General features: G+C 27.4%; 2 protein-coding genes and 1 long non-coding RNA gene across 3 annotated transcripts; 1 reads left to right on the forward strand and 2 right to left on the reverse strand.

Moving 5' to 3' along the window:
• Positions 1–9418: 9418 nt before the first annotated feature.
• LOC130974283 (uncharacterized) lies at positions 9419–10374 on the reverse strand. Its single transcript, XR_009084462.1, has 2 exons — positions 10150–10374; positions 9419–9640 (listed from the first exon to the last, which is right to left on the reverse strand). It is a non-coding gene; the product is annotated as an uncharacterized LOC130974283 (long non-coding RNA).
• Positions 10375–10873: 499 nt separating this feature from the next.
• Positions 10874–13414, forward strand: LOC130974281 (uncharacterized). The gene is made up of 5 exons (XM_057899081.1): positions 10874–11022; positions 11172–11295; positions 11551–11759; positions 11886–11990; positions 12099–13414. The coding sequence occupies exons 2-5, from the start codon at positions 11178–11180 to the stop codon at positions 13167–13169; spliced, it is 1503 nt and encodes a 500-aa protein (XP_057755064.1). The 5' UTR covers positions 10874–11022; positions 11172–11177; the 3' UTR covers positions 13170–13414.
• Positions 13415–14072: 658 nt separating this feature from the next.
• Positions 14073–14841, reverse strand: LOC130974282 (uncharacterized). The gene has a single exon (XM_057899082.1). It carries the CDS (start codon positions 14709–14711, stop codon positions 14310–14312), a length of 402 nt encoding a protein of 133 aa, XP_057755065.1. The 5' UTR covers positions 14712–14841; the 3' UTR covers positions 14073–14309.
• Between the last annotated feature and the right edge of the window lie 1425 nt (positions 14842–16266).

Consider the following 16266-nt stretch of genomic DNA (forward strand, 5'->3'; position numbering starts at 1 on the left):
TATCCATAATTTTCGAATTAAATTCGGATAAATATCACAGATATACGAATCGAATTTGATCCATGAACACCCTAAAGAGCTTTGGCATATTATTTTTATAAGTTTAGTACATTCTTCTAACCGCGGCGGTATGACTATGTTCAATGAACAATTATGTATTTGAAACAACCACATCACATATGTGCTTTATTGCTTTATAGCTTATACTATTGAATTTAATTTTCCATATTTGCAAAGTATATGTATACTTGTGCCAAGAAGTGTCTAGATAGGACCACACACGCTTAGCACATACATTCTAGTCGTATTATATATTGTTTTTATTTCTTTAATAATGTTAATGTGGTACATCAATTATTTTAGAACATTCAGAAGTAAAATAATAAATTAAATAATACAAATTATACTAACATATATATTCATCACTATATTTCATGTCAACATACTATTCACTCACCATTGTATGAGTGTTTTGGTATTTTATGTTTTAATTTCATCTTGCATGATCTATTTATTAAAGTAAAAATAATTAATTATTTTTACGTATAGATAATGAAAATTAAATAAATAATTTAATATTTTTTACTAAATTATTATATAATAGTTCTCCATTAAAGTAAGAGTTTAATTTTGATGTATAGTATAAAAATTTTACACAATCATATAATTATATTTATTGTTTTGGATAACTATTCACGTGATTAATATAAAAAATAATTATTTTTACTGATATAAATACATGTGTAAAACTATTTTTCTATCAATGCATTAAAATTAAATTGTTAAATAAATGCATATCATGACTACAAAAGTGAACAATTCAACGAGTACGAGGTGTAGAAACAATGAAGTTTTAATCAATTTTGTAGTTTGTTTCTTAAAAATCCAATAGTTGATGTAATAATGAACAATAAAATGGTATTAATTGATGTAATAATCCCTTCTACTCTTATGGTTTGATAAGTTTGACCAGTTAGACCAGATTTGTTATTTTTATTGACGTTATTAGGTTCCCACATAGGTATATTAAAGAGAAGCCAATACAAGAAGATTATTTTATTGTTTTCAAATTATTTGTCTTTTTCATTTTTAAAGTTCATTAAAATATTAAAGATATAAACATTTTATTATAATCTTTTTAAAATTTTCAGTCAAATATTTTTTTTTGGTCAAATAAATTGGATCGTTGTTAATTATATTCCTAAATATTATAATATTTTAAATTTACGCACACTACACACTCACACACGTAATATTTTTAATATTTAGAGGCATCAAAATGTGCTAGTAAGTTAAGTTAAAGTCTAGCTACAATTTATCATATTTTAAAATGTATAAATGTATAATTAATTTGATAAGCTATTTTTGTTTTGTCAGAAGAATTAGACAACTCTTCATTTTAAACATTGCAACTTCACAAATTCATCCACACTACACATTTACTGGCACGTGTTTCCATTCACTATTTAACCTTGCTAAATTTCAAACCTAAATGCATTGTATTAAGAAGCACTATAATTACCACTTGAACTAAGCCTCATGTGCATATCATAAGTTAAACAAGACATCTCTAGTCCTGACCAAAAAAAAAAGACATCTCTAGTTGGATCCAATACAAACTTGAACTAAAGTTGGACCATTATGGGCTTGCCCAAGTTCAATCAACACAAATATCTTATTTCTTGTTTTTTTTTTAACCTAACTTTCTACCATATTTTCTTTCTAGACCCAATAACAAATATTTTACTTTTTAAGTAGATCAGTTATGAAACACGAATATTTATAAAATAAAAATAAAATATATATTAATTTTAAATTTTTGTTAAACACAGAAATATAACATATACAAAATATATGCATTTTTTTAAGTAAATTAGAATATTTTAAAATTATATTCATATTAAAAATATGAATTTACTTTTTTATTTTTATTTTTTAAATATATAAAATATTTTAAATAATTAATAATATATAGTATTTATAATCTCATTTTAAAAACTCTACCAATAAAATTAAATACGTCAATACGTGATATGAATTGCTAGATAAATATTTTTTTTATTAAGACACAACTCATCCAAGTGATTTAATTTTATAATTGATCACAAAAAATATACTTTTCTTAAAAACAATAAGTATTATGTCATTAGGTCTTCTACCATTTTTTGTTACTTATCTATTTTTCATCTCAGCTATCTTTTTAAATCAATATTCTACGAATCTTTTTTTTGTATGTCTAAACTACCTAAAGCCATATATATTTTACCATTTTTTAACATTAGAAGTTGCTCAAAATTTCAAATTCTCTCTTGTATTCTCTTTTCCTATTACGTTCACCATATATATATATATATGACATCTTATCCATTTAAACATCTTTATTTTTTTTACTAAGTTTATGCTCATTATCACCTAACATAACATAGCTTAATTACACCCACAAAATATTGTTTAAATTTTACAGAATTTATATTTTGAACTTTAGAAATGTAGTTAGGGTTAAAATTCAGAAAGATGTAGCTCAATACTGTTTTTAATACAAGAACATTTGTAGTTTGGATTTGTTTTAACTTTTTGACAAAAATAAATTGCTATATGATTCTTGGCAAATCAACGGTGACAAATTCAATACATTAGACTCGTCATTTTTGACTTACTGTAACATACATCGATAAAAATTTAAATGTCATGAGTATAATTTAAAGGTGTTATCGTTATGTATTTGGCATATTTGATATATTTACAGAGAGAATGATGGTAAGCAATTCATTGTTTTGTCGTTTGCGACCCTAGCTAGTATGCATTATTGATGAGCTATGAGGGGGACCAGAATTTGCATACACCATTTTCATGGAAAATAGAGCTGACAATGAAAATCTTTTTAATCTTCACTGTGCATTACGCTACAAACATCCTGCTACACTATTTTGTCAAGAGATCAGAGCAGGTAGTGCAAATCTTTTGTGTGAATATATTCTTACCAATTAATACAATATTTCAAAATAGTTTATAATTTAAAGATGCAGAAAAATTTTTAACATGTATGAAAAACAGTGAGTATATGATGAGTACTTAAGATAGATACAGATCTAAATTAATACAACATCATCGTTACATGTTTTTTTTTTTAGAATAATTATCAAAGAATTATTATATTATATCAAACTCAATTCAAACTAATTCGATTATATCAGAACTAATTCTACAGAATTAATTTATATTATATACTGAATAGTGGTGGAATGAAAACATAATAAATAAATAAATAAATAATTATAGTTATGTTAATAATATATACTTATAAAAGTATAATCTGGTCTGAATAAATTCATCTAAATCTTATATTACAAACATGTGCATCTAGTCTAGACAAATTAAAGACAGCCATATTCATTTAACTAGTAAACATATCAAACTGCACTATTTAATTTTATAGATATAAATGTCTTCTTGAATAAAGCTGCTTCCACAAATAAGATTGTAACTGCGTCATGTCATCACCATAAAAACCAACAACAGCAACCAGACCATTATATTGATGATGAAGGGAATAATAACTATTTATTTCTGCAAGAAAATTAAGAATCGTGTATAATAATCAGATTAATTATCAAATGTGAACAGTTGTTAATCTAAAAAATATAATCAGTTAAATACTTACAAACAGTGACTGACATCGTAATAATAATAATATACAAGATAATTAAGATAATACAAGATTGTTCTCAGATTTATAATCATTTAAGTAGAATTTTCAAATATACTAACAATTATTGGTATTAATGAAATGCAAAGGTTAAAAGCATAAATTGCATAAATAGATCTATATATACAATGTTGAAACCAGAAACCAGAAACCAGTTATATTTATTAAATTCTTACTTCTATGACATGTTGATAATAACTAGTATATAGTATGAGTACAGAGACTGAAGTTAAGGGTGATGACAGAAGAATAGAGAGCACAAATGAGTAAAATGCAATATTCATTCTAATTTTATGCATGTCATCATCTGTGCTCTCTATCTTCTGTCAACAACACGCCCAAATACCTCCTCTCCTCATGCATGACAGTTAACGATGACTATAATGCATAACAGTAAATACAATATGATGAATAATGAATATAATGCATAATAGATAAATTAAAACCAAATTTAAGAAAATTGAAGCAATTGAATTTGGATCAATTTATTTTTGAACTTCCTAACAAGCAAAGATAAGAGAAAGTAGTAGTTAAGAGATATATAGTTCTTTGCTTATAAATAGGAAAGAGCTATTGATAAGGGAAGATGTCCCTATACCATTCTATTTATAGGACAAAAAAATTAATTAATTATATAATCAATTATTTTTCATTTTTTTTAAATTTTTTTGTCAGTTATCCTTTCAAATATTTTAATACATAAATTAAATAAGAATTATTTTTATATAAATAAAGATAGACATGCACATTCTTAATTAATTACAAAAAGAATATTTTATTATAAAAATATTTATATGAAAAACCAATGCAGCTTTCAATTTGTTGCATTCACACTCTTTTATTTACCAGTGATATTTAGTTATACACTTATACTTTAATAATCATTTAACTACAAAGGTACACGTCAATGCGATTAACTAACATGTTTGAATTAAACAAAGCTAATTTTACAGAATGTACTCAAAGTAAGACAAGATAAAGTTAATGAGACTTTTTTTTTAATTAAATATATGATCATTGATAAGTTAAAAAAGATATATTCTATTTCTCACAAATATCAAAAGACTTGTCTATGACATACTGATACATTTTTGTGATAACTCTTAGTACATGAACGCTATTGTTCTTTCTAAAATAAGGAAACTGTAAATTTACTAGGATAAATGATGATAATAAATAATATTCTCACACATGCATCCTCTTAATCAAATTACTTCCATATTTAGAACCTTTAAGCCACAAAACTCCTTAAGACTTCTTTTAAGCCATTTTTATTTGTATTGTTTTAAAATAATTCTTTTAAATGAGTTAATTTGAGTGTGTTTTGATATTAATATATAAGAAAAAAAATTAAAAAATTAGTCGAATTTATTATTATAATATAATTAAGTTATAATCAATTTACATGAATACGAGTAAAACAAATTTTGTGAACTAGTGGTGGCCTGAATGGGATTATAACAAAAGTGTCCACAACCACAACCAGATATTAAAATCATGTCAGTCTAGATAAAATTAAAGGAAAAGAAAATATTGATAAAAGAAACTCTGATAAATTCATGTGAGATTATGCAGAAGTGTATCTTAAATAATATTATATATTTAAATTTTTTTATAAATTAAATTCAATTAAATTAAATAATAAGATCTAAAGTATTGCTATTTATAATTAATTTTTATTGATATTAGATCAACTTAATTAAATTTAATTAACAAAAATATAATGTGGAATATTATTCTATTAACATATATGTATGGTAGTCCTTTAACAAAAATTCTGTTGCACAGTATTGTCCAATTCACAAAGAGCCAATGCAAGTGACATTAAAGCTATTAATAGCTAGCTAGAGTCATGGATGAAGTAAGCTAAGCTAAGTGGGATCTATGTGCATAGTGGTACAAGCATCATATCAATGAAGAATACATACATATCCCACTTTCCTTGTTTAATTAATTTAATATTGGAAAAACTTATGATCATCTCGACCCAATTAAATTAATTATATAATAATAAATTTTTTTTCCATGCAATCATCTAACTAGTTCATTGCACTCGTCATTTAATTTCTTACCATCGAATTAAGTTTTTTTAGCTATTTTCACCAATTACTTAATTATTTAACTAATAAAAGATGAAGACATAAAAACTATGAATTGATTATTTTTTTTATATGCTCCTTTTCTTAATAACCACCTAGACCTAGCTAGTGACTTCTTTGTAGCAATTATTCACTTTGCAATAATATACATGAAAAAAATATTACTCGTCGAGAAAGATCCACAGAAGAGCTAGAAAGCTGCCAAAGAAATATAGACACATGCATTATTATGAGTTATTATGTAAATTTTATTGGCTACTTATATGTGTGTAGATAATATATATTAGTCGAATACTCAATTCCTTCGTCTTTTTAATAAACTTGAGAATTCGAATACTACATTGTGCATATAACCCTTAAATAAAGGAAAAATGCTACACATGGGGTGGTCGGCAGTGACTAAAAATTAAATAAAGGGGATGATGATCTTTCTTCCACCTGTCACCATCCCATTCCCTATTTTTTTTTCTTTTGTTTTTTATTCCCAATTTTCATCATACATTTGTAAGTTTTATTATTTGCATCACTCTTTTGATGATTCTATTTCTTTTATATAAAAGTAAATTTAATAAAAAAAAAGACAAAATCCAATAAATATACACAAATTTTAGAGAAAAAAGCTTGTGCATTTTGAAGTATATAAATAAATAATACAAACACAATGTACTTATCTTTCTTTGCTGATTATTTTCTTTTGCCCCTCTTTCAATATCCACTTGATATAAAGTGTTACACTTTACATTATTCCAGAACAAAGTATTTATTCAATTCTTTGACTTATGCCGCATTAGTTAGAGCTAGCTAGACTATTCAAGTATTATACAGGTTTGATAACAAAAAAAATAATTAAAAATAATTAAAATTTATTTTATTTATTATTCATTAATAATTACGATAATTAATAAATATTAATTAAAATAAATTTTGATTTTTTTTTGTCGATCTAACATCATCGCTCAAGTATATATATGTAATGTAATTACTAATTAAATAGATGGAGAAGTAATTATAATGTATTTAAGATCAGAGAAATTAAATTACAGTTTTCTAACGTTATTTTTAATTTGATATTATACATATGTTTTGTGGCAATGCATATAGTTTCATACAGTCAAATGATACAAACACTAATATGTCATAGTAAACTTTTAATTTCCATGTATATGTGATAAAATTAAAAATTCTAATGTTCACATAAATAATATCGCCTTCAATAATGTTTTATTGAATGCTTAACTTACTTAAATACTTGATGTAAAACTTTTTATAAAAACGAAAGATTTACATTACATTAACAAAAATATGGTAAAATAAATAATAGATCTTAGGGTACAGATTAAAGTAGTTTGATGGACATGATCAAATGAGGAAAAAAGAAAGAAATTTGGAATAATGTGTTCTTTTTTAAGGTGGAAAAAGAAAAATATTAGATTAATTCATACAGCTGGCTAAATTGGTATCTGTGAGAAAATAATTAAGTATGGGAGGCAATACCTAGACTTATCCCATTTTAGAGAATAGCTTTTGTTCAAAGAACAATGTTCATTTGTTCATTTCCCATTAGGGAAGGATAAGAGGACAATATAGTCTTCATCTTTTATTATCATTATTTAATTTTAACAAGAATAGAATAAAATAATAATCTTGATGGCTCATAGTCTTAGAGCGCCTGATATGCTTCAGCTGGTCCCAATTTTTTGTTCTTTTTCAATTATTCTATAATCGAAGAGACACGTTAGAACATTGTATTTGACTTCAATTTTATGCGTATCGGATCACTCACAAGAATATATAATTAGCTTTATTAGATACTTGAATAGATGCAGTTGTTAATTTATTAATTTGTTTAAATAAATATTAAAAATTTGTATTTTATCTTATACATATTATAATTTATTGATTAATGATAAATTTTTTAATAAAATTTTAATATGCGATAAATTAATCTTTAATTTATAAAACAAAAAAATACCATCACAAAAAATTTTATTTATTTTCTTTTTTAAAGTCTTAAATCTTAATCACGCGATCATAATTGAGTACTAACTTTTCACTTGTCTAGTACTAATTATTAAATTACTTAAAATAGATTAGAGTTGATCCTAGAGGAATCTAGAATGACATGAAGATAAAGGGATCGATATCATGGAATTATATTGTTATTTAATAGCTTTTTCTTTTTAATTAGATCAAACAATAAATAAGTTTTTAATTTTTTATTAAAGATATAAATTTTTTATTAATTAAAAATACAAAAATATTCATCACTTTTTAAATTATGAAACATTTAAGTTTTTTTGGAGAATTAATTTATTTTTATATATTTTAAATAAAAAAATTTAAATGTCTCATATTTTAAAAAGTTATGAATGTTTTTAATTTATATTTTTAATTAATTAAAAATTTATATATCTTTAATTTAAGAAGTTATGATCTACTTATTTTTTTTTCTCTTTTATTAATGATGGTTTATATGACAAGAATCACATACTCATTATCATGCTAATACACTTATTTAACCTTTTTTTTCGTATTTACGTATTAATATAATAAATTTGCTGTGAAATAGTTTTAAAAGCAAAAAAGGAAACAAAAGAAAAGAAGAGAGTTTTTATTTTGTCTAGCTTACTCTCTACCTATATTATTATTATTATTATTATCATCATCATCATCATCATCATCATCATCATCATCATCATCATCATCATCATCATCATCATCATCATCATCATCATCATCATCATCGAAAGAGATTTAGCTATCGAAAATTTTGTTCCTATCTTTAAAATTTGAATAGAAAACTATTCATTAGACAAACAAAATACTTAACATGCATTATAATCATTTTTACTAATTTTATATTTATTATAACTACATATATTTAATAAATAAAAAAGTAATCTATTAGTATTAATTCTTTGGCAATTGGAATCCACTTTCTCTCTTTTGATTTTTTTTCTTATGATCTTATTTGTTCGCCCACATATGATTACGTACCAAAAATATAATATAAAAAAAAGTATGTATATATTAGTGTTGATTTAAATATAATATAAAAAAATATTGATTAACTAAATTTTTTTCATAATAAAATGTCTTTTTTTTTAACTATTATAATTTTTTTTACTGAAATTAACATTTTCAATTTCATTAAAATTAAAATTTAAAAGTAAAAATTTTTAATTATTTTTTATCTCTTATTGTATTTTTTAAATTGGTAAATCAATGACTAATTTGTTATAAATTTAAACTAAGATTTAAATACTCCACATTTATTATGAGTAAATTAAACATTTAAATATTTGACCAACTTAAGTTGATTTAATTAATGTTTTTTGGTTGACATTTAATTAATTTTTTTTTGTTGTGAAATATGTTTTTGGTATAGAATTAGTTTGTGCTTTTAACTTGAAGTGTTTACTTAATGAATTGCTTTTGAAAGGTGTCTTAAAATGTTTGGAGTGAAGTCTGAAGTTCTCAAAGAAAAAAAATCTTTGGTTTCCTGGACTTCGTACAGAAGCCTTATATGTGGAATAACTTTTAGGCCCAATATCCTAATTAGTTAAAGTGTTAATTGTTAAACAGAAATTATATTTTTATTTTGTAAGTCAAATTATGAGGCACAATATATTCAATAATTCTGATTTAAAAATACAAAAAAAAAGAAAAATCAAATTAACAATATATTCAATAATTCTAAATATATTATTCCGTGTAGGTCAAGATCTGTTTCAGCTAGCTAGGTCCGTATAGTGAAGATTTTAGTTCATAATTTTAAGGCAGTAGTGCACATCAAACTTGATGAGGAGTCCAGCTATATATGTACCAAAATTCTCTGCACCAAAAACAAAACAATACCATATAATCATTAAGCTAAAAATTCACTATATATTCATCAACCAATTTGTAATAAAATAAATAATTAAACACAGATCCAACATGATAGAAAGAATTGCACACCACTTAGAACGAACAAACACTTAAGACAGTAATTAGATCCAAGACTTCCAAACAAACAAGCCTTAGATCTTGAACTTTGTTTAAACGATCACTCGAACTCGCAACTTCTTAAATGAATATGGAGAGACTATGTTATTTAACTTATAACTCGTTGGCCGTAAATCTTAAACTTGCAACAAATAAACAGCATCATAACATTTTAATAGAAGGTCTAATATAACGCTTCCTTTGAGAAAATAATAAAAATAGCAAAATACAAAACAGACACAGAATCTTAAGGACTTGAAGTTAGTAAATGAAAATCTAGACATATTTTTCAAGTAAATAGTAATAATAATGTTGATAAACACAAAGGGAGAATCAAATCAAATCAAATCAAAGTACTCTATTAAAGTGGTGAAGTTAGCTGTAGTCAGAGATGTGATGTAGAGAAGAAAGGAAAGGGAGGAACCAATAGAAATAATAGGAATGGGTGGAATTGGGAAAAAATAAAAACCATAACATATACAATATCATAAGGTTTTGATTTCTTCCCAACCAACCCACTCCTACAACTTCTGCTAGCTCCAATCTCCCATTCCCACCTCCCTCAATTCTTGCTTGGTTTCACTTCACAACTAACCTCTCTTCACTTGCTCCTATTTTATAAACCCTAAAGACCATAGTTAGCCACTCCACCTTGGTCCCCTCAATAATACTTAAGTAAAAAATAAAAAAATATATAGATTCTTTATAATTTTATTATGTATTTAGTAAAAAATATCACACCACAAAGGACTAAAGTTGGTGGAAATTGTATAAAGAATTATGAACCATTCATAATAGTGGCCTAGGGAGTAGGGACCAAATAATAGCTGCCTGCCACTTGTGTGATATCTTTACCATTTCTTTATTGCTAGAAAGCTGTGCCCTTCTTGTTTTGTCGGTCTTATCTACAAAAATGATTCCTTTTTTATTGGGCCATAAGGCCTACACGGACCGAATAATATTGGGCCTTCTGTTTCACGACTCGTGGGCTCTTTCTCTTTATGAAGCCCACTTAAGAGTTAAAAAAAAAACAAAAAAGAGAAGAAGAAAGTAGAAACACTCGAATGTCATCTTCAAAATTCAAATTGGAAAGCATTGCTGAAGAAGCAAGCAAAGCAAATCATCGATGGAGTGAGTGGGAGAAACTGGCGCCAAAATTCTTCTTCTGCTTCTTCTCAACATTGCAACCAACAGTTCCACCGCACGCTTTTCACATTTCTCCATTCTCAGGTACCATTTTTTCTCTCACCAAATTCTTGCTTTCATAGCTTCTTCTAGGGCTCGGAACTCTGAACTAGTGCCTGTGTCTCATTCAAAATTGTGCTTCCTTAAAGATTATGTTTCTGTTGCGTTAGGGTTTCTATTTTTTTCTTTTGCAGTTTGAAATGGCTTGGTTACGCTTGGATAATCGTTGCGATTCTGAATCTGTCGCTTCACTTCCATGGCTTTGGTCCATTCAACATGCTGCAAGCTGCAAGGAAATGGACGTGACTACTTTACAGAGTATGTGTAGATATTTTAAGCTTAATTTTTTTTCTAGGTTTTCACTTGATATGTTTCTTCAGCATGACGGTGATGTAATTGAAATGACACTGTTTTTATTGTTGTTGTGTACACTGCTTTTAAAGTTTTGCCAATACAATGATGAAAATGGAAGTAGGAAACAAAATGAAAAGATGTTTTTATTTTGATTATAACGAATGAAGCAACCATCTTTTAATTTCCGTGATTCGGTTTCTTTCCTTTTACTTCTGCCAGGTTTGGTTGATGTAGCCCTTGTTGGGGAAGATGGTTTCTGTGAAAAGACAAGGGAATTGATTTCTCTGAGATGTTTGGAGGCAATGTTTGATCCTGATTCAGCTCATAGAGTTGATTGTGATGATGCTGCTGCAACTAGCCTGGATTCGAGAGTTCGGTTTGCTTTTTCGACAACTTGTGGAGATGTCCTTCGACAGATAGTGGGCGAGGTTAAAATATTTGGTTATTCAGTTTCATTTTTTTTCTTGGATATGTTTTCTGATGATAGGTTTATTATTATGCTACTTTAGATGCATAATTTGTTTGGCCTTTTTTTTGTTGGGAAAATATATCAGGTACCAGTGTCAAATATAATAAAAGATCGAGTTAAGCTTTTGAAATGGGATGTTTCCCAGTTTATTTTGCATAAAAGAGCTGTTCTCAAATGTGACTTAGTGCAGGTGATTCAAGTTACTTATTCTCTTAGGAACACAAGAATGTATTCTTGATGAATTTAATGCATTTTAACAATTCTTCTTGGTTGTTGTCGCCTTTGCCGTGTTAAATAGCTGAAAGAATCAATCCTTGATGGTACTCATCCAAATGCTGATTGTTTAAGAGAAGCTGGGCGATTGCAACCTCAGAATGGGGGATGTCAAGTGCATCTCAATGACAATGCACACTGTGATCTTTCGAAAAAAGATGATGGGAACAGCACTTATCATGCAAACAAGGAAGTAAAAGAGAACTCAATAACTACAATGTTAGACAAAGTGACTAAACAATGGAAAGAGTTACTTGAAAAGATTAAATCTTGCAAGAGGAACCAGGTTGAGTCAGTTAATGGTAATGAGCACATGACAGACTGCCAACAAGGAAAGCAAGTTGATATCAGTGAATGGCATGTTTTCCAAGGAAGTGCAAAGAAGATTAGACATAATGAATCTTTAAATGTTGAGTCCAACAAAGAGAAGCCAATCTCTCATGGAGTGGGTAGGTATGATAGGTGGTTTGCTTCCAAGCAATTAGACTCGAGAAGCCACAATGAGGTCCTTCATCATGAGCCACAAATTCCCTTTAGTGCTACAATGAGTCTTCAGCATAAATCTGGAGATGAATGCAATCAGGAACAGGAAGATGAACCTATTCTAACAAAAGTTTTGCCTGCAACTGGAATCCTTCATGGAAACGAAAATGATACTGCTCATGAAGTTCCAAATGTAATTGGTGAGTCAGAGTCTAAAAGAACGGAAGTTCCTCAAGTGAGAGAACCAAATGCTACTGATGACAAAGCTGTGGAACATACTGTTAATGGTTGTGTGATAGAGGTATCAAGTGATGAAACAATGGGATCTGATAATGATATCTCAGAAAGTTCTAGTCTGAAAGAAACCAATGGTTGTATGAGGTGCAAAAAAGATGGTAAATTGCTGGTTTGTAGAACAACCACTTGTTCAACCATGATTCATGCAAGCTGTCTGACAACATCTCCTCATTTTGATGCAGAAGGGGACTTTTTCTGCCCATATTGTGTATATGCAAAATCTATTTCAATATATATTGAAGCTAAGACAAAGTTTTTCTTGGCAAGACAAGGACTAGAGAGGTTCATTTGCAATGATGTATGGAAGGTATCATAACACATTAACACTACTTAGTGAAGTTAGTAGAAAAGAACATAGTCTTTCAAGTGAAAGAAAAAGAGGAAGTCATAGACCTGTGCAGATAGATTACCTTTTGAGCGTTTTGGAGTAAGTTCAGGTTGGGGTCTTAAAGTGTTTTGCTCGATGCTTAATTGCTTATAATCTTGTTCAATACATATACATTGACCAAGCACATTTACTCTTTCTTGTAACAGTGTTTATTATGAGAAAAATATAGCTGTTTTAGTTGAAAATCAAAGCTTTTTCTTGAAAATCCATAATATGTGGATTGTTGACAAGAAGCCTCTATCAGCCTAAAGTTTTATTGACTTGGATGGCATCTCTTATATATTAAGATTAGAGAAAATGACAAATTGATCCGTGACTTTTTGGTCCGTGGACATTTAAGTTTCTGAGAATTTAAAAATACATTTAAGTTCTTGACCTCTTCAAAATCTGGACATAAATGTATTTTCAAATTCTCGAAGACTTAAACGTTTGCGGATTAAAAGGCTAAAGATCTATTTGTCCTTTTCTCTTAAGATTAAGATCTACCAAAATATATATACAATCATGTTTCGTAGCATTGACCTCAAAATTTTGACTTTTTCTTTAACATTGCTAACATATTAAGATTAATATTGTTAACATATCACTTTTTCTAATTATAATAAGGTTATAGGGCGTTGAGACTTGAGTGTCTGCCCAATTTTGAATTTCTCATATCTTAAGTAGCATTTTTATTTTCTTTTTAACATTATATTAATTATAATTTAATTTTATGTGGGACTTCTGCTGAAATTCGTCAAATAGTTACCTGAATTCTGCAAATGTATCCATATATATTTCTCTTCTCTATAACAATACATAATTTCTCTTTAACCCCCGAAGAGAGATGAATAGCAAAGAGACTCATAAATAAATGAAATAAACGAGTTCTTGTACAACTTATGAACATCTATATCAATAAAATTCTCAACATATGAATAAGTCTAATTATATCCTCAACATTTTCCGAGGAATCAATTTGACAAAATTAGTATATCACAATTTTGGATATACCAATTTTCTTGAAATAACCGTTATTAAGATAGAGACATGTTATTTTCTTAAAAAAAAAAAGATATAAGACAAGAATTACTTGGTGTATAGTTCATTAGAAGCAACCAAGGCTTTGGAGATCTCAAAAATGAGCCTAGCTTCAAATTCTTCACGTGAATAATTCTTTGGCAATGCATGAGTCTTTGGAATCCTTTTCTCACCAAAAGGGTTATCAATGTTCATGGAACTCAACATGAAATTCATGTAAGCATTCTTGATCTTTGTCCACATCTTCAATGGTGACCTAATAGCCACCCATGTTAGCCTTCTTATTGCCTTAATCCTCCAACGCCGCCGCGGCCGTGGCGGCCCAGTCAACCAAACTGTCTTCGCCATCTTAGTTCCGCCGTTTTCGTCGAGGCGGTGGTAGCGCCGCCGCCTCATGTACCTCTTGATGCCACCATAAGTTGGCCTAGACAATAGAGACTCATTTTCCATTTTTTTTTTTTTGTTATGGAGTTTAGTTTGTATGAGAAAAATGAGAAGTGAATGTAGCTATTATGTGTAAGGAAGTGAAAATTGTTTTGGCTTTGATTATTTTGCAATGCACACGTTATAAGATTTAAAGGGATTTGGCTTTCTCCATAAATATATAGATTATAGTCAATAATCAACGGTTTGACCTGTTATGGTTGGTTTGACCAGTGCACGTGATTATGCTTTTTCCTACAGTTTTCCTTCATTAATAAACTGGTTTATTTGAATACTAATGATATTATTATTAATAAAACTAGCTACCGTCTCTAAATACAATTCATGTTAAAATTTATTGATAGCATTTTTAAATAGTGTAAGGTAGTATCTATGTATACGTATTTGAAAATGACAAAAATCTGTATTAGGACATCAAATATTGGACTATTAGAGAAGGTTAGAAATTGGAGTAAGGTCAAACAAAAATTCAAGGGTGATGTAGAGAGTTTGGTAGGTAATGGGTTACAAGCTTTGAAAGCAGGACACTTTTTTGAGTTATTGTGTTCGTGTGTCGAATATATTTTGGATACGATATTTATTGATATTCATTTGATATGCGTGTCTGCTGTATCCAACCGTATCTTAATAAAAAGTAAAAAATTCTTTTCCAGACATGCTTGGACACATTTAAATACCATCACGTGTCCGCATGTCCAGTCTTATTCTTAACATATATTTTTAAAATAAATTTAGATATAGTATATATTATTATTTATTAAAATAAAAAATATTTTAAATACTTGATATAATTAAAATAAGACATTAAAAATAATTAAAAATTTTCATTTATATTTTAATATTAATAAAATATTAAAATATTATTACAATTTATCTAAAAAATATTTTATATTTTATATATATGTGTGTCCCTGTGGTATATAAGATTTTAAAATTCGCGTGTCGGCATGTCCTGTGTCGTGTCGTGTCCCGTGTCCGTATCAGTGTCTGTGCATCATAGGTTATAAGATTTTGATATTGAAAAAATATTTTCTTATTTATATATTACATGAATTTTGGAATTTTTGTAAATATTTTCAATATATATAATATATTTATATTAATTTAATATTGAATTAAATATATTAATGAAGAATTGTAAGCTTTTTTTGGAATGAATATGGATGAATAAATGCGAGATAACTAAGAATTTTTAAAAATTTATGCGAGATCCAAGGACTTGGTTAGCAATAATTAATTAAGCACATGGAAATTAATAACTGGAATCGAAATTTTGACATATATGTAATTAATAACACATGCATGCATCATTGCATCTAGAAAGTTTGACGGCTAATTAGTTATTTGATGTATTTGATTATTATTTGATTCTGGTGTTACTTTTGGGTTTTGGCCTTCAATTATTCTCTGTTTATTTATGTTGAGAACTTGAAAGTTGATAGCCCATATAGCCGCCCCCTTTTTATATTATTTATAAAAAAAAACGGTGCTTATTATAAATTATAATATACTCATTTCCTCAGCTTCATAGGTTATAATGAATTAATGACTTGGCATCTTT

The sequence above is a fragment of the Arachis stenosperma genome, chromosome 4, assembly GCF_014773155.1.
Source record: "Arachis stenosperma cultivar V10309 chromosome 4, arast.V10309.gnm1.PFL2, whole genome shotgun sequence".
Classification (NCBI taxonomy): domain Eukaryota; kingdom Viridiplantae; phylum Streptophyta; class Magnoliopsida; order Fabales; family Fabaceae; genus Arachis; species Arachis stenosperma.